The 19,948-nt window shown below is 39.8% G+C and overlaps 1 protein-coding gene across 5 annotated transcripts in view; it reads left to right on the forward strand.

The window, feature by feature from the left end:
- Positions 1 to 19,948, forward strand: part of RAD51B (RAD51 paralog B) — a 421,512-nt gene that overhangs the window by 284,126 nt on the left and 117,438 nt on the right. For all 5 annotated transcript variants that reach the window (XR_007631421.1, XM_050335167.1, XM_050335170.1 and 2 more), the window contains exon 10: positions 8,291 to 8,369. Coding sequence is in view for 4 of the 5 variants with exons in the window: in XM_050335167.1 (XP_050191124.1) it covers positions 8,291 to 8,369 (79 nt within the window). In the remaining variant the exon portion in view is untranslated. The remainder of the gene's footprint in view (positions 1 to 8,290; positions 8,370 to 19,948) is intronic.

The raw sequence follows: 19,948 nt of genomic DNA on the forward strand, positions 1-19,948 counted from the left end.
AGATTGTCCTCCCAGTCAATTTGGCACAATTATGGGAAAGATTTGTTTAGCTTAGCACTGATTTTATTAGTACATGAGTCTAATCAAACCGTGAGAGATAGTCTTTTCCCTGTTGAGTGATGCTGTCGATGGTGTAGGCTGCCTTCTCAGTTCTCAGCTATGCTCTTCTGAATGAATGTGGTGTAACTGAAGAGTTCTCCTGAAATGCAACAACTATTAGCAATACTTGTTTATGCAATAGGAAAACAATATGAATTAGCGAAATATCCAAGCAAGCCACTGTTGTTTCAGTAAGGGCCGCCAGCGTAATGAGAGCCAGACTCCATTCACAGGTCTCTTGTATTCAGTCTGTAGATCTGAATTACAAAATATGCATTGACTGTAAATGTGGGTTTGTTTTTTATTCTGTCCTTAGTGCATGTCAGTACAACAGATGAGAATAGTAGGAGAAAAGGAAAGGTAAGGAAAGACTTGACACAGAACAAAATAAAAAGAACCCATTCACTGATAAGAAGCTGACATACCTTAAAAGAGTCTTCAGATAGCTTTGTTCATGTTCCTCAGTCATTCCTAAGAACCAATTTCATGTAATAGTCTCTGCAAAAAAATAGGGATGACACTGATTGTCATTCCAGTCTAAATGGAAATGATGTATTAAAAGGCAATACAACTGATTTTCTCAAGTATTTCATTGAAATATCTTAGTCCATTAGTTTTGTTGAAATAATTCATTTTCCATTATAAAATATAATTATAATTTTTTTTTTATCATGTGAGAGCTCATAGCTCAGTCAAAATCATCTTATTATTTCACTGTATGGTAGTTTATCATTTTGGCATTTTCATAACTGATTTGATAGAAGACTCTTTCATCTTCCTTACTTTTTTTTTTTTTTTGGTAGGACATTGGCTTGATTTCTGGAATCAGACTACTTCTGAAAGTTCATCCAATACACTTTCCAATTCATCACTTTCCATGCTATTGACAGGGGATGTTGTACCAATAATTAGTATTTTCTGCTGGGCTTCAGCAATTATTTTCTGTGATTCATGTCTTCCATAAAGCCTATAAACAATAAATTGTGTTAATAAAAATGCTTTTCCTAATTAAAAAGCAAAGTTTAATGTACACTTTTTCTGCTGTCATCATCAATTCTCTCCAAGCCTTTTGTTTCTCAATTGTTCTACCTGTCTCTCATTCATCTTCCTTTATCTAATCTAATGGCATCTATCCAGTTTCTATTCACTTTTCATCAAGGTGAAATATTTCATCTTTCATAGCACCTTTGTATTCTTAACATGCCTCATGGCAGAAATAATATTTCAGTTCTTTAATGTTTATTCTCCATTGTTGTCAAATAATAGATAATTATTACAAACACCTCGACAGGGAAATGTGATGCTAGAAAGGAAAGAAAGGAAACTAAGTTTTCAACATTTTGTAGAGGTAGGACTTGGCAAAACTTGAAATTGCCTTGATTTTAACTTCTCTCATCCATCTCTATCATTCTCATTTTGTAGGGACAGCAGTGTAAGAATAACTGTATCTGGATTTTACATTCCATTCCAGAAGTTCATGGGTTGCCCACGGATAGCATTCCAAAAGTATCATACATAGGATGAATTAGAAAGACTAAATATTATTTTATTAATTTTCTATGTCTATTTTCTATTAATTTCACTATTTAAAAATAATTTTGTAATCAAAATACCTGTTAATTTCTTTAGATTATTATGTACCATTACTGTTTACTCATCTCAAAATGTGTACTACTTTTAGTGTAAATTTTGACTGCACTGAAATGTTAATAGGAAAAAATGTCTGATGAGGTCTATATTTCATCTTTGATTCTGTGACTAAATAGCACTTATCACTAAGGGTGTGTGTTTTGCTTATCTGGCTAGGAAACAGCAGAAATTCCTTTACATACATCAAGAACATTAGTGGACTTCTCCTTTCTTTTCCTCGAGCAAAAAAGGAATTCTTTTATGTTGAACTGAAGATTTAGTTTCTTGATCTTAAGTTTTGAAAAATAAGACTGTGGAAAGATGTTTGTGTTTCAGCTTGTTGCTAAAGAATTCTGATTCAGATCAGTGTCCAGATAATATATCTTTCTATACTCTCTCCAGTTTTTGGCCAGGTGTGAATTGAATCAAGACATATAGTTAAATATATGTGAGTTTTAGAAATGCCTGTTCTACCTGTGCTGTCTGCGTCAGAATTATCCTGGAAGACCCCTCCTGTTCTCCACAAGGAGAGGAGCAGAAGAGATTTTAAGTTCCAAATTCTACATTTAAAAAGCAGCAACTTTTTCTTGGTTTATTCACCTCAGAGATTCTTAGTTGCATGTGAACCATCAAAGGACATTGTTAGTATGTACTATTTTCAACTCTGTCAGTTCTATCAGCATAAAAGATATAGGACTTGATAGACTTAATAATAGATCGTGCAATGCACCTTAGGCACTGCTTGATATCCCTTTCATAAATATTTTATTCTGACAAATATTAACGTTTTTAGCTTTGCCTCTTTGAGCTGAATGCTCTACCAGAATCTCACTTTACTGATGGTTATGTTCTTAAAGATTTCCAGCCAAAATGTCTTCATGGCTGCATGTTTGTTCTTCTGCCAGTGTTGTCAGTGGGAGAAACATTTTTCTTTCTTCCTGCTCCATTCTCTCATTTTCCCTCTCCCCATTCATTTACACACATGGACACAGTCAGCCTCCATTTTTGCTAGGTTCCCTGAGCTAACTTTTTTCTAGTGGCATCTCAGAGGAACACTCCATTCTTCTCACAAGCATGCAGCCCACCTCTTGCAATTTGAGTTCATGAATGACCTGTACAGTACATGTTCTTCCAGATTAAGACTTGCTGGTGGCTTGTACAGAAACACCCACATATCCCTGGTTTTCCCAGGTGTATGTGGTGGTGTGCTGTACAACTGGATCCGCCACTGTCTTGGCAACATCACCTTATGGGTCAATGATCTTATGAGGTACTAATATACCCAGGAAGTGTCTTCTTTTCAATAACTGACTGTTTCCCTTTTTATCATACAGCTTCTATGCTTATGCTTGTGTTCTTCTTTATCAGTTCCCATTTAGCAGTGTTAAAAGCTTTACAGACATCCAAAGAGATCAGTTCAAATTTAGATGAGATTGCTAAAAAAAAATCAAAGGAGGATGTCAGGTATGTCTGACATGACATCCATGTTTTGTTTTACCCTGTTTTCCAAGTCTTTAGTTCATAGAATAATAGAATATCCTGAGTTGGAAGGGACTCACAAGGATCATCAAGTCCAGCTCCTGGCCTGAAGAGTTGTCCAAATGCTTCTTGAACTCTGTCAGGCTTGGTGCTGTGACCACTTCCCTGGGGAGCCTGTTCCAGTGCCCAGCCGCCCTCTGGGTGAGGAACTTTTTTCTACTATCCAACTTAAACCTTCCCTGACACAACTTCAGACCTTTCCCTCAGGTCCTGTCACTGGTCACCAGAGAGAAGAGATCGATACCCTCCCCTCCACTTCCCTTACAGGAAGTTGTAGACTGCAAAGAGGTCTCCTCCAGGCTGAACAAGCCAAGTGTCTGATCTCAGCCTCATCCAGCTTGCCCTCACCATCCTCATGGAGTACTGTGTCCAGTTCTGGGCCCCTCAGTTCAGGAAAGACATTGAGGTGCTGGAGCAGGTCGAGAGAAGAGCAGCCAGGCTGGTGAAGGGACTTGAACACAAGTCCTTTGAGGAAAGGCTGAGGGAGCTGGGGTTGTTTAGCCTGGAGAAGAGAAGGCTCAGGGGAGACCTCATCACTCTCTACAACTCCCTGAAAGGAGGTTGTAGCCAGGTCGGGGTTGGTCTCTTTTCCCAGGCAGCTATTGACAAGAGGGCATGGTATTAAGCTCTGTCAAGGGAGGTTTAGGCTGGATGTTAGGAAGAAGTTCTTTACAGAGAGGGTAATCAGGCATTGGAATGGGCTGCCCAGGGAGGTGGTAGATTCTCCATCCCTGGAGGTATTTAAGAAGAGACTGGATGTGGCACTTTGTGCCATGGTTTAGTAACTGTGGTGATAGTGGATCAAGGGTTGAACTTGTTGATCTCAGAGGTCCTTTCCAACCCATCTGACTCTATGATTCTATGGCCCTCTTTTGGACACTGAAATAGCATTATGTCTTTTTTTACATTGTGGCACACAATATTCAAGGTGAGGCTGCCCCAGTGCAGAGCAGAGCGGGACAATCTCCTCCCTCGACCGGCTGGCAATGCTTTGCCTGATGCCTCCAGGACACAGTTGGCCCTCCTGGCTGCCAGGACACTGCTGACTCATGTTCAACTTGCCATCAACCAGGACCCCCCATATCCCTTTCTGTGGCACTGCTTTCCAGCATCTCATTCCCTAGTCTGTACGAACATCCCTGGTTGCCCCATCCCAAGTGCAGAATCCATCACTTTCCTTTGTTGAACTTCATATGGTTGGTGATGGCCTATCTCTCCAATTTTGCAAGGTCTCTCTTCAGGGCCTCCCTGCCTTCAATGGAGTCAAAACCTCCTCACAGTTTAGTATCATCAGCAAACTTGCTTAGTATGGCTTTGAGTCCTACATCCAAGTTGTGTTATTCTTCACTTCAAAATTTCTTCTAAAGCCCTGCATGGTACTCAAATCAGGTTGCAGGGCTCAACTCACTAGTTTTTTTTTTTTCCCTTCCCTTTGAGGACTGTGTTTGCTGCTTTTCAGTTATGTTGTTGTCTTCTTCAAATTCATAGACACATGACAAACACTAGCTATCAAACCTAGATTCATATGCTGATTCTTGCAGTGTTTTTCTGATAGAGATTATCTACTTTCTGCTGAATGTGCTAAGCTCCTGGAGTTTTCTTTCCATTCATTTGTTATTTTTATATCTATGTGATATAGATAATTCCCATTATGTTCCTTTTCTTCTTTTCCAGTATCGTCCTACTTGTAGAAAACTGATTATTTCTTCAGCTATATCTAGAATCCATTTAATCACTATCCAGTGTAATTTCATGATAACTTCAACTTTTATTTCCTTTTTAATATTGTTAATAATCTTTCCACGGTCAACATTACCTTGATTTTTGGTAATTCTTCCTTTATACCTCCACTTCCTGTCCTTCAAAACATCATTTTCTTTTTTTATATGTATATTTCCGTCTATGCTTTATGGGATCCTTGTCTGTATGTAAGAACCTATTTTGTGTTGACTATTCCAACTAGAGGATGGTTTGCAATGACCTTTTACAGTTTTTTCTCTTTGGTTGAAAAACAAATCTAAATACATAGTTACTTCTCTTTTAAAAAATGTTATACTATTGTAGAGAGAATTCTCTGTGCTCTACCTGGTTCTGAAATACGCAATCGTACTTTAAAGGTTATTTTTAATCAGTAAGCAAACATTCAAAATTAAGCAATACCTTTGAATATTCTGAGCTGTTCCTGTTTCACTAAGAAGGAAGCTAATCCAGAGCCTCAGATGTAGCTGTGCATCTGTGAAAGGCAGCAGCCTTTGAGAAGGGCCCTATGATGTGCTGCTGAAAGAATGTGATTTATTATATTTTTTCATTGCTATACTTAGTTATGCAGATGTTGTAACTGCATAAAAATGCAGCAACAGAATGTACATAGGGTTATTTGAATGTCTATCCATGTACATGTGTAACTGTGCCTAGTGCACATGTAGGTTAGTATTTATGTGCATAGTAGCGCACGGAATGCCAAAAATTTGACCTTAGACTTCAGATTTGTAACTGTTTCGCTTTGTGTCTTTTGAATTAAACATCCAACTGTTGTGGGAGATTCTACCTGAGTATTTGCACAGTTTTTCCACCCATACTCCCCCTAATGTTTTCAGAGGTGAGGAGCGTGCAAAGCACCTGGAGGCATTCAACTTAACTCTTCTTTCCTCCTGGCAGAGTCCCCCTCCTGCTGTGCTAGTGGGAAGTGCTGGCTCTGGGGATAATGACAGGCAAGAGAATTTGGGTTTTGTCAGGGTGCATCAGGGATGCAGGATATGATGTGCCCCTCTTTTCTCCAGAAGATCAGCCCAGACAGAATGGTAATTAACATGGAAGAGAGGAAAATGCAACCACAGCAGTTTTCCTACTTGGGGTATTTAAGTCACATCCTGAGGTGGTTTTGCCATCTTCATATGGCTGAAAGGAAAACACTGACATTTGGACTGGTCTGATGTTTTCTGGATGTATTTGTGGTCTTTACATACCTGCCTTTATTTTTCATATTCAAAGAAGAAGGAAGATTATGTTTGGTTTAAATGCTGAAAACCATAAAACTGTTAGCTAGCTACAGGTAATAATGGTTACATTTGAAGAAGCAGATATGAGGATTTTGTTTATTCAGCCTGTATCAGAATCAGATGAGAAAGAGTTGCAAGACTAAGCATCTAAGCATGGTCCTGTCTGCAGATTACATACAAATACAAATGAAACCTACCTACTCTGCAGACACCCTTAGCATTTAAAGTGCTACAAGAAAGTCACATGAGCTGTGATGCTACAGCAGAATTTGCTACCAAATCCTCTGGATACTTAAAGACACTGCAGAGCTCAAACTTCTGGTCTTGATATTGTTATTCTTACTCTTAGGAATAAATGTCCCGGTCCTGTATGTCTGTGAAGTGATTCAATACTGTCTGACTTTGCAGGGAAATGTAAGCAGCTTGGGTGAGCACGAAATTGTTGCTTTCCTGTAGTCTCTCTTGGATTTTGTAAAACCTGCTCAGTGTTTCCCCACTGATTGTTAGGCACCACCAACTAAAATTCATTTGCAGTGACCCTTACTAATGCTTGAATGTCTGGCAGAATTAGGGCATGACCTTTGGAAATAATGGGGGTTCTTTTTACATCATTTGAAACCAGCAGGATCTGTTAGGAGCTCTAGAAATGAGATTGTTACTGTTTGTAGTTATAAGAAATCTGTACTTGAATGTATCTGACAGAGGGCTGCCTATTGTGGACTGTGAGAGTGCAGTTACCTGACAGGGCTTTGGAAATTTAGAGACTGAGGTGTGTGATGGTTCCACAGCACGCTGTTCAAAAAGCCTCACAGATGTGATAGATGAAATCAGAGCACTGAAAGAAAGCCAACAAGTCAGCTCAGTGTCCTCAGCTCAGGCTCTACTGAGAGGATCTCTTCAGGTACCTGCTTAAGGTCAGCATTATCTGAAGGGAAACTGTTTACCCAAACCGTGTCCTCGGGCCAGGAAGGCAGGAACGCTCTCCCAGGGTACACGGCCACTGCTGAGAGGGCTGTTTTCCAGACATCATCATTTTGCAGGGCCACACAGGCACCAGCAGATCAGTGTTTGTGCTGGTCACACTCTGGGCGGAATGTATTAAATCTGTCCTTAAAATGTCACTTTCATGTAGGTTCGTGTAACAGAATGGGGATTATTTTGAGGCAACCTGTGAGGGAGCAGTCCTTGGCAATCAAACAGACAAGCAACAAAGCCTGGCACATTTGTTTGAGTTTGCCACCTGCAGGTCCCACGTTCCCTACCCTGCCAACGAGCCCATTTCTTTGTCTCCAGAGCTCTGCTGCAGTTCATCTTCCACAGAGGACGGTTCTTCTGTAGTGGAGCCAGGGAGCTTGGGATATTTCTGGCCTGAATGTGGAGGGCCAACACAACCTAATGCCAAGCTAAATTCAATTGTGCTATACACCACAAGGGAATTCCAGTTCCTATTTTGGTATTCCAAGGACACGATCCTTGGGTAAAGCTTTCACTTGGTCAATAACCCTTTTGCAAAAGAGGACATCCACATACTTGCAATGGCATGTTACCATCTGTAGTGTGGTGACCCATGGGTGGACATGTTGCTTCCAGGTCTGGAGGATAACAATGGGTTTCTTGGAGAAACCAAGGGAACATATCTGTGGAATGGCTAATGGCAATTAAAAATTGCCATACACGGTGGCTGTAGCAGTTTTGCTCAAAATTGTCTCTGAATGCAACAGTCTGAACCAGCAGGAATGATTAAGTTTAACAGGATGTCAGTAAGACAAGCAACATTTACTGCTTTCATTGCAGTGTTTTTTAAGACCTGGGGATCCTTTTAAAATTGTAGTATGGTCTATATATGTGTATAAGAAGACCTCAATTACTTAGAAGTGACAGGGCTAGATCAATAACTATGATGTTATTTCTGAAGCATGCTTTACTAGTTCTGGAAGTTAAATATGGTGAGATTGTTTTACAGATTTAAGGTTTGATCAGTGTGTTATAAATATGTGTGCTTATATGTCATGTTTGTTTTGCAGCTCCTGGTTGCTAAATCACCTGTTGCTCCATTCTCCGCTTTTTTCTACACCATTGAGAAATCAGGCTTGGTTCTTCAGGGTAAGACCAGAGCATTGGTTGTTTTGCCTTTTTAATTAGTATTTTAAGCAGACTGAATGTAGATAACAGCAACTATTGTTGAAAATGTTGCTATTTATGCCTAATTAAAGCCCCACACATTTAAACAGTCTGGTTGACAAGGGCAGCCTTGTGCTGCATTTACTGATTTGTCTTGGATTACACTAAACGAAGTTTTTGCATATTCCCATGGATCTAGGAATGGGCCCTGAAATTATTAATCAAGGCTCCCTGTTTTCCTTCAAGGTAAGGTGGAATGGTTCTGGTAATGTTGGTCCTGTGGGACAGATTTCTTTGGGAAAAACATATCCATCTATCATGAATAACCTGCTCTAATAAATGTCTCTTCTAGAGCAAGTAGCTCAACATCAGTAAAAATACAGGAAATTATTATCTGTTTTCTTTATTTGTGATCACTTTAACGCTAATGCCCCATGGTCTTAAATAATCTTCAGATTCTCTAGGATATGAAGTAGTATACTGACAAGCTGGATATAACCACCATGATGGCAGGGAACTAGGATTCCTTGTGACCGTGTCCTAAATCACATACTTTCAGACCACAGCAAAGAAAGAAGTTCAGCTCTTCCTTTCTTTTCCCCATTTATCCCAATAAACATCCTTACTTTTTGACAGACACTGATGGATCAATTCTGTTGAGTTGCTGTCTGTTGATACGCAGCCTGGCTCCTTATTGCTGCGTCAGTTTAACAAACTAAATAAAACTAGTCAGTGCCTGTCAGCTTTTGTTCAGAAGAGACAGTGTGATATTCAGCCACAGCAGTAGAAAAGTGAGTATAGCTGTTTCTCAGGTTCCAGTGACTGGGAATCACTGATCCCATGAGTGACTATGGACATTTTAAAGGATGTGAACAGTTCTTTCTGACTGCATTGTTTTTCACCTTCAAACAGGCTGTACCATACCAATGACATTTGTATTTCCTACTGACTCAATGTGATTACATCTCAGGTGATGCAAAATGTCAGAAAACAAAAGAAGCAAAAGTGTTTTGTGGTGTGTTTTTGTTTCCATTTGATACATCTACATAATGATAATGGGGAGAGGGGTCCATCTGGTGTTTCTAAGCCTTTGGATACTATACTCAGTGTATTCTTAGCATTTTGGGCATTTGATCTGCCTTACTTGGTAGCAGTAATTGTAAAAGTCTGTAGGAACTAGAAAAAAATTTTATTAGTTTTAACTGAGGTTACATGCAAAAGTTGGTCTTGACATGTTTAGTTTCAGTGTAGGGCTGAAGATAAGCTACTTTTCTATCTTGGATGTCTTCTGTGGATGTCTTCTGGGTTGTATAGATGTTTCTGGTCATTATAAAAAAAATCAGTTTCCTGCTCTGTCCTCAGGCACTAATGTAGTGAAACTTTGGGAAAGAAAGTTTTCCCATTTCAGAAACAGAGAGCATTTGTTCAGAGAGGATGTTTATTTTTTTCAGTTCTTTTCTGTGAGCCATGAATATAGCTTTACCAGGACTGAACCCTACCTTTAAAGAACAAATGGGCCTGTTTACACTTAATGATGATGGAACAGCATTCTCTGATAGAAGGATTTCACTGTATTAGGAGTGTGGCGATTGCTGATTTCCCTATATCTTTATGTTTCTGGGGTGTAAATTTAAAACATCATTTGCCATTTTTCTAAAGACAGGTGAGATACGAGTTTGGATTTCTTTAAGTAAATAATATCTCAGTATCAGGCATTCTTTGTACGTTTTGAAAGGCAGCTAGAAGCTTGTCTTTGTATGAGCCTTTTATTACTTTGACTACACCATTATGTTTCTACTTCAGGTATTTTTCTCCAACATGGGTAGCAAGGAAGGGCATGGTTCCCCTGATAATGTGCCCCAGACAGTTTTACAGAGACTTGTAAGCACTTACATGTGAGCCATCTCCCTGGCTTGTGCAAAGTAAACATTACATGTTCTCGTCCCACATTTCAGTGATCATTATTTCTGTGGAAAAAGGAAGTGAGCAAATCACCAGGAAATGGCTGGCTTGGATTAGATGCAGAAAGTGGCACCAGGCTGCCTTGTGCAAGAGAAGCTAGAGTTTTCCTGAGAGTTGTAGTTGGTGCTTCCTTCCAAAGAGAAGCTGGATACAAGGTAAGATGACAGTCAGGTAACTCGCCATGGATCAGCCAGTGAGGGAATATCTCTGCATTGCTGCTTAAGAGACATCATGTAGCACTAACAAGTGGAATCTGTCCCGCAGCCTGACTGCAAAGGCAACTCTCCCATTCAGGCTTTGTTGTTTAATTCAGTTGGTGTCAGGAGGTGAGCACATTCAGTGTGGCTGATGGGAACAAGTGGATGGGTGTGGGAACTGGTGAGAAGCAGCAGCTGGCTGAAGTGCCCAGGATTCTTTCTTTTTACGCAGGGGGTCCCATCCCGGGACCATTAACCAATAGGCCATAAACAAATTGATATCGGAAAATGTGGCTGGAAGCTCCTTGATTAGCGAGGGTGAATGGGGAATGAAAGACAAAGTGAAAGTGTGATTTAACAGTTCCACAAGCAATTTCCATTGCCACCTCTGAGGGATTAGGATGTGTGGAATAGCCTAAAAAAAAAAAAAAAGAGTAGTTCTCCCCCTCTTTGTTCTGTGGACTGGAGGATAATAAAACGGCAGGAGAGGCAGTGCGGCTAGTTAGGGATTTCACAGACTGCTATTTGATGCAGTTTAAGGAGCCCTTCTGCTATTGTTGCAGTTAAAATGAGAAGCGGAACTGTTCTCCATTCGCAAAAATCTCCAGCGTCCTCAGGAAGAGGGCTGAGAGCAAAAGGCTATTAAGATGGTAATGCTGCCCCATTTGGAGGAGTGTATCAAAATCCTCTTTGTCAATGTAAATCGCTGTTCTGTTTCCCTGGTATCTTTGCATCTCATGGCCTGTGCAAGCATAGAAGTTTTTGGAGGAGACTCTAGTGAAGGCAGAACTGCTTCTTTTTTATTGTCAGAGGAGATCTCCCCTCTGCCTAAGGGTGCCATGGAGAAAACTTCTTTGATTTTATAAACTTTAAATGTTCAGGGATGAAGAGAATCCGTTTACTCACTCACTCTTTTATTTCCACTTTCAGACTAAAGAAATTAAATTTGATGATTCAAAAGCAAGTCAGAGATTTAGCAAGGAAACTCTTGAGTCTCCTCTTTTTTTGCTTCAGTATGCTCTGTGCTATGGAAGGAGTGGACTGCAAACCCAAAAATATCCCTCAGTTGCCTTTACATTGCAATACAATGTCATGTCATGTACTGCCTTGCTGTACAGTGACACTCTGTAATAAACCTAGTTGTGAGTGCAGAATAGTCTGACAGCAGATCTTTATTTTGCAGAGATCTTAGACAAAGAGGCAGAAGTGTGGATCCAAGCACTGCAAAATATTGGAAGCTTAATTGTCAACTTGTGTATGCTGTTTAAGAACTTGCTGTTGCTTCCCTATTTCAATATGCCAGTTAAAGTGAGTGCAGTTTTACTGTCAAAAAGAAAAATAATAATAAAAAGCTACAGATTAGTTAAGAGTGCAAGTCATAAAATGATTTTTCTCATTGGCAGTGATATAATTTCTGGTTTGATTGGAAATTATTAGCTGGTAATTCTGTTCCTAGTGTAACAGTCAGAAGAGATTCTGAGCTGTTCTTGCCTAGTTGTAGTTTTGTTGAAGTTGAATGTAGCACATACTGGGTTAGGTCAGCTGAACTATAAGATGCCACTTAGCCTTGCACACACATATGCAAAAAACATAGGCTGAATAAACTGATGTCAGTTTTAATCTGTATTCTGTGGGTGATTACCTGAGTCTAGTTTTAGAAGCAGTGGTGTTCTGGGACATAAATACAAGCTAGCAACAAGCCTAGCTAATAGCAACTGATAACTCTGCTGTTTGTGGAAGTCTCATTCCATCTTACTTAAGTAAATGCCTTCTGTTACCAAGAGGATGGTGTTGTGAAAGAAGACAGGGAACACGGTGGCTGCTTGCCAACTGAAGAGTCTAGTGGGACTTTTCACTGAATGCTTTAACTAAGTGATTAACATTGCTCTTCACTTTCAGAAGCACTGGAAACATAAGGCAAATTATATTAGTGAGCTAGAACTTGCTTTCGAGTAGTGATTTCTTTTCATAGGGTTGTAAGATAGGTAGAATGAGCAGTTTATCCAAACTGACCTCCCATATGTCATACATGTTTCTTTCAGCTACCTGGTAGCTTACATTACGCTGAATCGTGTCTTTTACAAAGGTACTCACTTTTGTTTGAAGACATCAAGAAATGTGAGTTCCTGCTTTGCCTTGATAGTGTTTTCAAGTTTTAGCTATCTTGCTGCTAAACACTTGTTCTGTATTTCAGATTAGAATTTGTCTGCCTTCAGCTTTTAGCCTCAGTTCTTTTCATGACCTTCAATGCTAAATAAAGCTCTGTTGTTGTTAAATGGTTGCTATTTTTCATGAGTGTACTTGGCATTATGATTTCTCTTGCTATGTTTTACTCTTCCTTTTGAAAGAAAGTTATAACTCTGTAAATATAACCTCAAAACTTTTGTGTGTCATGCTGACTGGCTCTCCTCACTACTCACAGGAAGGACAGAATACCTTGTATTGCTAAAGGGAAGAGTTTGGAGTTTGTGCCACAGGATGGGATGATTACTTAGTTGATTATTCTACCCTTTCTCCTGCTCTCTTTTCCACTGCACATAATCTGTCTGAACACAAACGTGCTCGCCTTGCATGTAATGTCTTATTGAGGCAGGTAACTTCTGATAAGTAGAAACAAAAGAATTTGGCACTTAAAAGAGAGTTTGCTAGGTTTCACAGTACTAGGGGAAAAGTTCTAGTAACAGCTAAATCTATGGAAACCTTGGTACATTAGTTTCATTTGTCCCTAAAGTAATGAAAGAGGCTCATTTTGATCTCAAAATGGCATAGGGTCTGGGCTTGTAGTGCAGCATGGCAAACTGTCTCCAAAGTGCTGTAAGTAATTTATGTGGCTGAAGCAAGTGAAAAGTGCCTCATTTTATTTTGTAAAGAATCGAGTAGTGAGGTAGAAAGGGAATTCTGAAAGAAAGGGCAGCATTATTTGTATTGTATTGTGTGGGTTTGAACAGTAAAAGGCAATTATTTACTGCATCAAAAGCTTTTATTCTATTGAAGAACTGTAACTATAAAGTGACCTTTCTCTGAAGCAATATGGATATAACCTGTAAAATGAAGCAGGGTTGTACTTGATGTGTGAATGGGTGGAAGACAGATTAATGGGAATAGAGTTGTGCATTGCTATTGAGATGGTAACAGATTTGCAGTGCCACTGGTGATTTCCAGCTCTATTGGAGGCATAAAGATGAACTGATCATTGTTAGGATCTCTGTAGGGTGGAACCGTTTTTGCTGTATTCCCCACAGGACACTGAAAGTCTCATGCTATTTCTAACAGGTTAGTAATAATGGGAGAAAAAAGCACTATCAGTCAGGTTAGGTCTATCCTGGCAGTAAGGCATGTGAAAAAAATGAAACTCCCATCATCCCAGTGACAGCAACATCTCCTGTACAGATGTAGCTGACATCAACGAAAACGTCCTTTTGTTCGGGCAGTTCATTTTGAGGAATGGGTTACTAAACCTGACCCAGGAATGGTGTTTGCTTGGGTGAGGGTGTCTTTCACAGGATGGCTTTGTGGGAACTGCTCTACTGCTCTGCAGCAGCATTGGCAAAGCCTTGCTAGAGTAGCCAAACTCCGTGGCTATCAAATGAAGGAGGTCAGAGAAACAAAGCGCAGATGCAGAACCAACTAAAAATGTTAATGAAGAGAGGGAGAAGGAAAATATTTTAATGGTGAAGGAAAACTAGAGGCATCTTGGGTTTAGACCAGTATAAACAAAAAAACCCTGCCGTTTCAATAAAATTAAATGCTTCTGTCTGCAAAGATGAACTTCCATATAGTAGCATAGTAGATAGCAGATTAGTAAAGCTTCTGGCCATACTTTTTGCTGTGAGCTTAACTTGTGAGAGGATATTATGGTGGATAAATCCAGTTTAGCACAGTGTCTTGAATTATCTGCTCATTTCTGAAGATGCTTATAGAGATACTGAAGATGCAGTACTGCTGCCTTGCACTGAAAGCCAAACATGTCCCTAAATGCTTTGATAGAGTGCAGCTGAAGTGCCAGCATTTCATTTGTCTGAAGTTCTACTAAATGTAATATGCAAAAAACCTTAGTGTAAGCAGTGGGTCAGATCTGTTCTCATTTACACAAGCGTGAAACAAAACTAATTTCTTTTAATCCAGTGTTGTTAAAACAATGAGCTGAAGAGTGTAAATCTGTTCCTCTCTTCTCAAGGCTGGCATAGGCTTCCTGGGACAAAATGATCTCACTTCAGAGAAAGCTCTTTGCCAGGCTCTCTAATGAATTCCTGATCAAAGTGGGTTGCTCCCCTGGGTTTTTCAGCATAGTGCTAAAGCAAATGGCCTTTTTTCTAAAAGGCTTTTAACATAAGGACTGAAATTGTCTGTTGATTAGAGGTACTATCTGTGATTTGTGACAATATATTGTTCTGGGAACTGAACATTGTAATAAAATACCAAGACTCTACTAGTAATTGCCGGGATTTAATGTAGCTGTTACATCTTTCAAGCTACAGATTTGTCGAATAAGGTCAAATGTACCTAAAATGGACTTAATGTTCTTAAGTGAACACAGTCATGAGTAGGAAGCCAAAAAAAATTCTGTTCAAAAACATGTTTTTCAGCCAGAGTAAAGTCTCATGCTTTTGTGTGCAGCTTATGAAAGTAAAAGGCAATTAGGTCTCACTGTGATTTATTCCTTTCTCGTGTAGGCACAACTAGATTTCTCTTGTTATCCTCAAAAGTTATGTCTGTTCTGGCTTCTCCACTAGCATATTTGGTGACGCCATCACTACTGTCATTTGATCTTGTGAAATGATAATTAGCAAGAGAGGACTATGACCCAAATGACTTAACCTTGGTAATACATGCAACTTTTCTTTAGCTGTAGGTATTCATGTATTCTCCATGTTAAAATCTTGTAAAATCTCTGACTGTACAGCCTGTTTGCCAAAGGGACAATTTATTGTTCCCTGTGCTGGGGAGGGGAGAGTGCTATGGAGATCCTACAGTTACCTACAGTCTAAACCTGGAAGTCTCCAGAGTGCAATTCTGTGTAGACAAGCACACTTGAATAGCACTTCATCTAAACTAGAAACTTTGCCTGAGGGGGAATGTACTAGCACAGGGATAATGCTTTACAAATAGGCCTTCCACTGCTTTGGTCCCAGTACTGTTTTCTTTGAAACTTTCTCTGTTTCCAGAATAATTAACACACCCAGAACAACCTCAGGTATCTCTCTGCATCTGATGTGTTGACTTGCCCTGTCTTTGAAACTGAAGTAATCACAGATTTAAATGATCTTCTCATATAACCTTAAGTCTGTTTGGATAAGATGGAATAGGAATATATAGCATTTTAATAGAAACAGACATGATAAACCCTCTCAGCAAACAGTTTACTTCAAAAGCTTTTTTTCATTACAGTCATTCCCTAAAATTAATAATATTGGGCTGCTACTGTGAAGTATTTTCTGCAATGTTCCTTTGAACTTTATCACTGCTCCTCAGTGAAACCAGAATCTTGTCCTTTGTCATTCAGTTTTGTGAAGACCCCTGAAAAATTTGTGAGATTAAATGTCAGGGCCAGAATAAGTTAACCAGGGATTATAGAGATGAAAGAACCAACAACTTTAGTCAGCAATTTGCTAGAGCCTGGATGTTCCTTGGTTTGCCACCTGAATAACCCTAGAGGGTCTGCCTTAGGCTTCAAAGGAGGTGAGGCAGCACATGTATAACTGCAGGGATGAAGAGGAAGCAAAGGCAAATGATATTACAATTAGCAGTTCAAGAAGAGATATTGCTGTTGGAAAGATTTTGCTTTATTGTCCACGGAATCTCATTTCCATTTAAACTTCCTAGTTTTTCCATTACAGAAACAATCTCGCATACAGTGCCCTGTGCAGGTGCACTTTCCAGCGACAGCAGAGATGTGAGGAGGGATGTTTCTAGAAAATGTTGGGGAATATTGGAGTGCTATCAAGTAGGCTGAATAGAGTGCTGTGTGCTGTTGTGGAGACCTTGGCTGAGATATGTCTTACTACTCAGTGAATAGGCTTAGAATAAGCGGGCTGGTATCTGAAGTTGTGAACACCAAGTATTGCACTCCTAAAGATTTCTGAGTGAATTTCGGAATGAGATCCTTACTTAGTAACATATAGAAAACATCCCATTCCTCCTTCAGGCTGCATATGCTTGATAAAGGACTTCAGTCTTGAGGCATGTCAGGTGGGAACTGCACACTGCATCTTTTACTTCGTGCCGTATTTGTGCTGTGAGTGAACCTAAAGCAAGGTATTGGGCAGCCAGGCACATACATTGCAGCTGTGAGTCTGTAGACCATATCCTGTCTGCCATGGCATTTGCTGAAGTTCACAGAGGAGCAGAACATCCTGTTTGCCTAGTTTTCTTTTGTCTGCCCATACCAGCACAGGGAGAATATTACTGTGTATCTTTCCTCTTCTGCTCTGAAATTGGATCACAACACTCATGATTGTGTTCAATAGCTGGAAATGCTGAGGATATCCGATTGCTGAGGTCTCTTATTTTAAACACCACATGCCAGGAAAAGTATGTGGGATCCCACCAGCTTAGCACTGGAGGGTGCAGGATACATCAACAGGAAAACCAAACAAAACATGAAGTGAAATTCATTTAAAAAGGGATGGGACTCATATACCACCAATCAGCAGTGTTTAAGCTCTTCTATTTCACACAACAGACCTTTTATTTTCCTTCAGTTCTTCTGAATAAGTTGATTTTTAGAGCTGCAGCTGTCACCAAAGGCAGTGGGAGCTGTAGGTGCTTGTTACCTTTGAAAATCAAGCCAATGTATTCTAATGTGGTAGCAGAAGCCAAAACCGCTAAATCAGGATGGTTAAAGCATAGATTTGATAGTTCTGTAATATGATCCTAGCCACCTTCATATTTGATAGAGAGGCAGGGCCTCATGGGGTGCACAGCAGAGTTCAAAGGTATGTTGTTTCTTCTTTGCCTTTCAGCCCTCCTTCCCCTACAACTTTGTTCCCTTGCTTATCACTTCAGTCGTTCCAGCTGAGTAATACTCATTAGGACTTTATTGGAGTTTAACAAAGGTAACTTTTATTCATCCAGAATACTTTATTTTCTTTGAAAAACACGTTTACTCCCCTTTTTTCCTCTCAAATGTGTGTTAGGCTGAACTGGGGAATGAGTGGTCACACAATTGACCCGTAGTCTCCAACCTACAGTGGCAGTAGCAAGGACGGGCAGACACCCAAGGCACTGTTTGATTTTCACTAGAAAGACTTGTCATGCCCTAGGAAAGATTCCTAAGTGATGGACAGAAATCAGAGCAAGTCCAGTTTTGTCCAGTCTGCAGGAATGCACAAGTGGTAAATTGGGTTCACCATCTGTCTGTACCAGATCAGAGGTATGGATTTTGTTAAATTACTAAAGGCCTTTTTGACCGTAAAGTAGGAGATGTGACAGAGAGTGGTCTGCTGCTGACGTTGGTTTCAGGAAGTGTGAACAGATGCCTGGATGTTTTCAAATAAAGTATATTCCAGGCCTCAACTGTGTTCCTCATATGCACTTCCTTTAATAGTTGCCAAGGATTAAGTTGTTTTGGGTTTCTTTGTTCTTGGTTTGGTGGGGTTATTTTTCCATAGTGCTCAGAATCAGTAGCTTAACTGCTTTGGAAAAAGCTAGTTTTAATTGGTCTTCTGTTACTGCTTGCCTCAGACTGGCAAGTCTCAGTTTGTTGGGGTGTCTTTTTTTTTTTGTTTTCCATAGTGCCACATACTGTTGGCAAAATAAGGAAACTTGAAAACAGAGGAAGTAGAGGTAATGTTGATCTTGAAACACCAGCAGTTGAAGGGACCATTCAGGGTTTCCTTCAAAACAAAACCAAGTGGTAAGATAATGCTAACCAAGGCTGCGTGCCCAAGAGAGCATCATAATGAAGCATCCACTGTTATTGTTCAACTCAGTGTTTGTTCTTCATGTGAACAAAAGGAAGGAAGAGCTCTGCTATCAGGCTGGAGAGGAAGGAGTCTTTGTTGCCCTTGGCTACCCTAACTTTAAATGTGAGGAAGCACAGGGCACTGCAACATAACCTTTCTGCAGTATTAAATGAGGAAAATTGATAGTTCAGGAGGTTAAGGGTGGACACTGTTTGTCTAAAGACTAGGCTCCCCTTGCATGACAGCCCCAAATCAGATATGTCAGTGCTAGTATTTATTTAGGTCGTGTGAGGTTTTAAAACCCTGTTTTTAAACCCTGGTTCCTCTCCTTTTCTGCTTCTCTGCCATTTGATTCCTCCTCTGCATTGTTGCTCACCATTAGAAGCAGTAAGAGATGCCATTTCCTTATTGAATATGACAGGCTTTGGGTGTCCTGAGTGCAACGTTCACTCATGTTGCTGAAACATCAGGAATACATCTGCTAGAGACTGAGTCAGGCTTACTGTACTATTCTGCTCATGCTCCACCCATGGAGTTGTCTGCTGAAGTGGCAGAATCCCTGCTGTCCCTCTCCTCATCCTTTTAAGTCATGAGGCTGACACACTGTCAGATTAATGACTAAGTTTACCATGCTCAGATCCATTGTTTCAGGTTTTCAGATGACTCAGGCAATGATTGTGTCATCAGCTCAGCTCAGGTTATGATTTAAAGATAGCCTTTGCCATCATGAAAGTTTCCTTAGCCTGCCTGTGCGTTAGTGTTACTCTGGCTTTATCTATTCCATGTACCAACTCAGCATATCAAGAGACTCTGGAGAAACAGATTTGCATCCCATGAAAGGCACTGCTCTGTTGTTATGATGTTTGAAAAATGTGGATGCATATTTTGATTCTGATAGAATTCATTCCTTGTATATGATGTTTTAAAATTTTGGACAGAAAATAAAAGCAGCTCACAAATACTTACCAGCTTTGTCTTCCCATTCAGGGTGCACCCCTGCATTGATTTCCTGTTAATTCACAGGTTACCACGGTGCATGATGTACAAAATGACACTTTCACGCATTTATGTTTGTTAGAGCGTATTTCCATAATCCCTGAATTTAACTGTGCTCACAACAATATGTTTTGTGAAGTCTCTATCAACATTACTGTAGACAAAGCAAGAACTTTAATTAGATAAAATGGCTTTGTTTTGTTTAATGCAAATGATCTGAGGGCATGTTGATTGGTCAGAGTGAAAGCATTTGATAAGAATGCAAAGAGAACGGAGAGACTCCCATGAAATTATTAAGAGGGTCAAGTGTAAGAAATATTCTTTAAAGGGTCATAGTATGTCAATTATATACAAAACTGTTAAAGGCAGGAGAGTTAGGGCCAAGCTCAAATTAGATATGCTTCTTGTGGTTTTGTGTATGATCAGTTTGTGTGTAAAACTATGCTCAATACAGGAAGAAATAGAACAAGTACTCCATATTACATTATTGTGGTGCTGTGAA

Source organism: Myiozetetes cayanensis, unplaced genomic scaffold, assembly GCF_022539395.1.
Source record: "Myiozetetes cayanensis isolate MyiCay16 unplaced genomic scaffold, myiCay2020 scf6-25, whole genome shotgun sequence".
Lineage (NCBI taxonomy): Eukaryota > Metazoa > Chordata > Aves > Passeriformes > Tyrannidae > Myiozetetes > Myiozetetes cayanensis.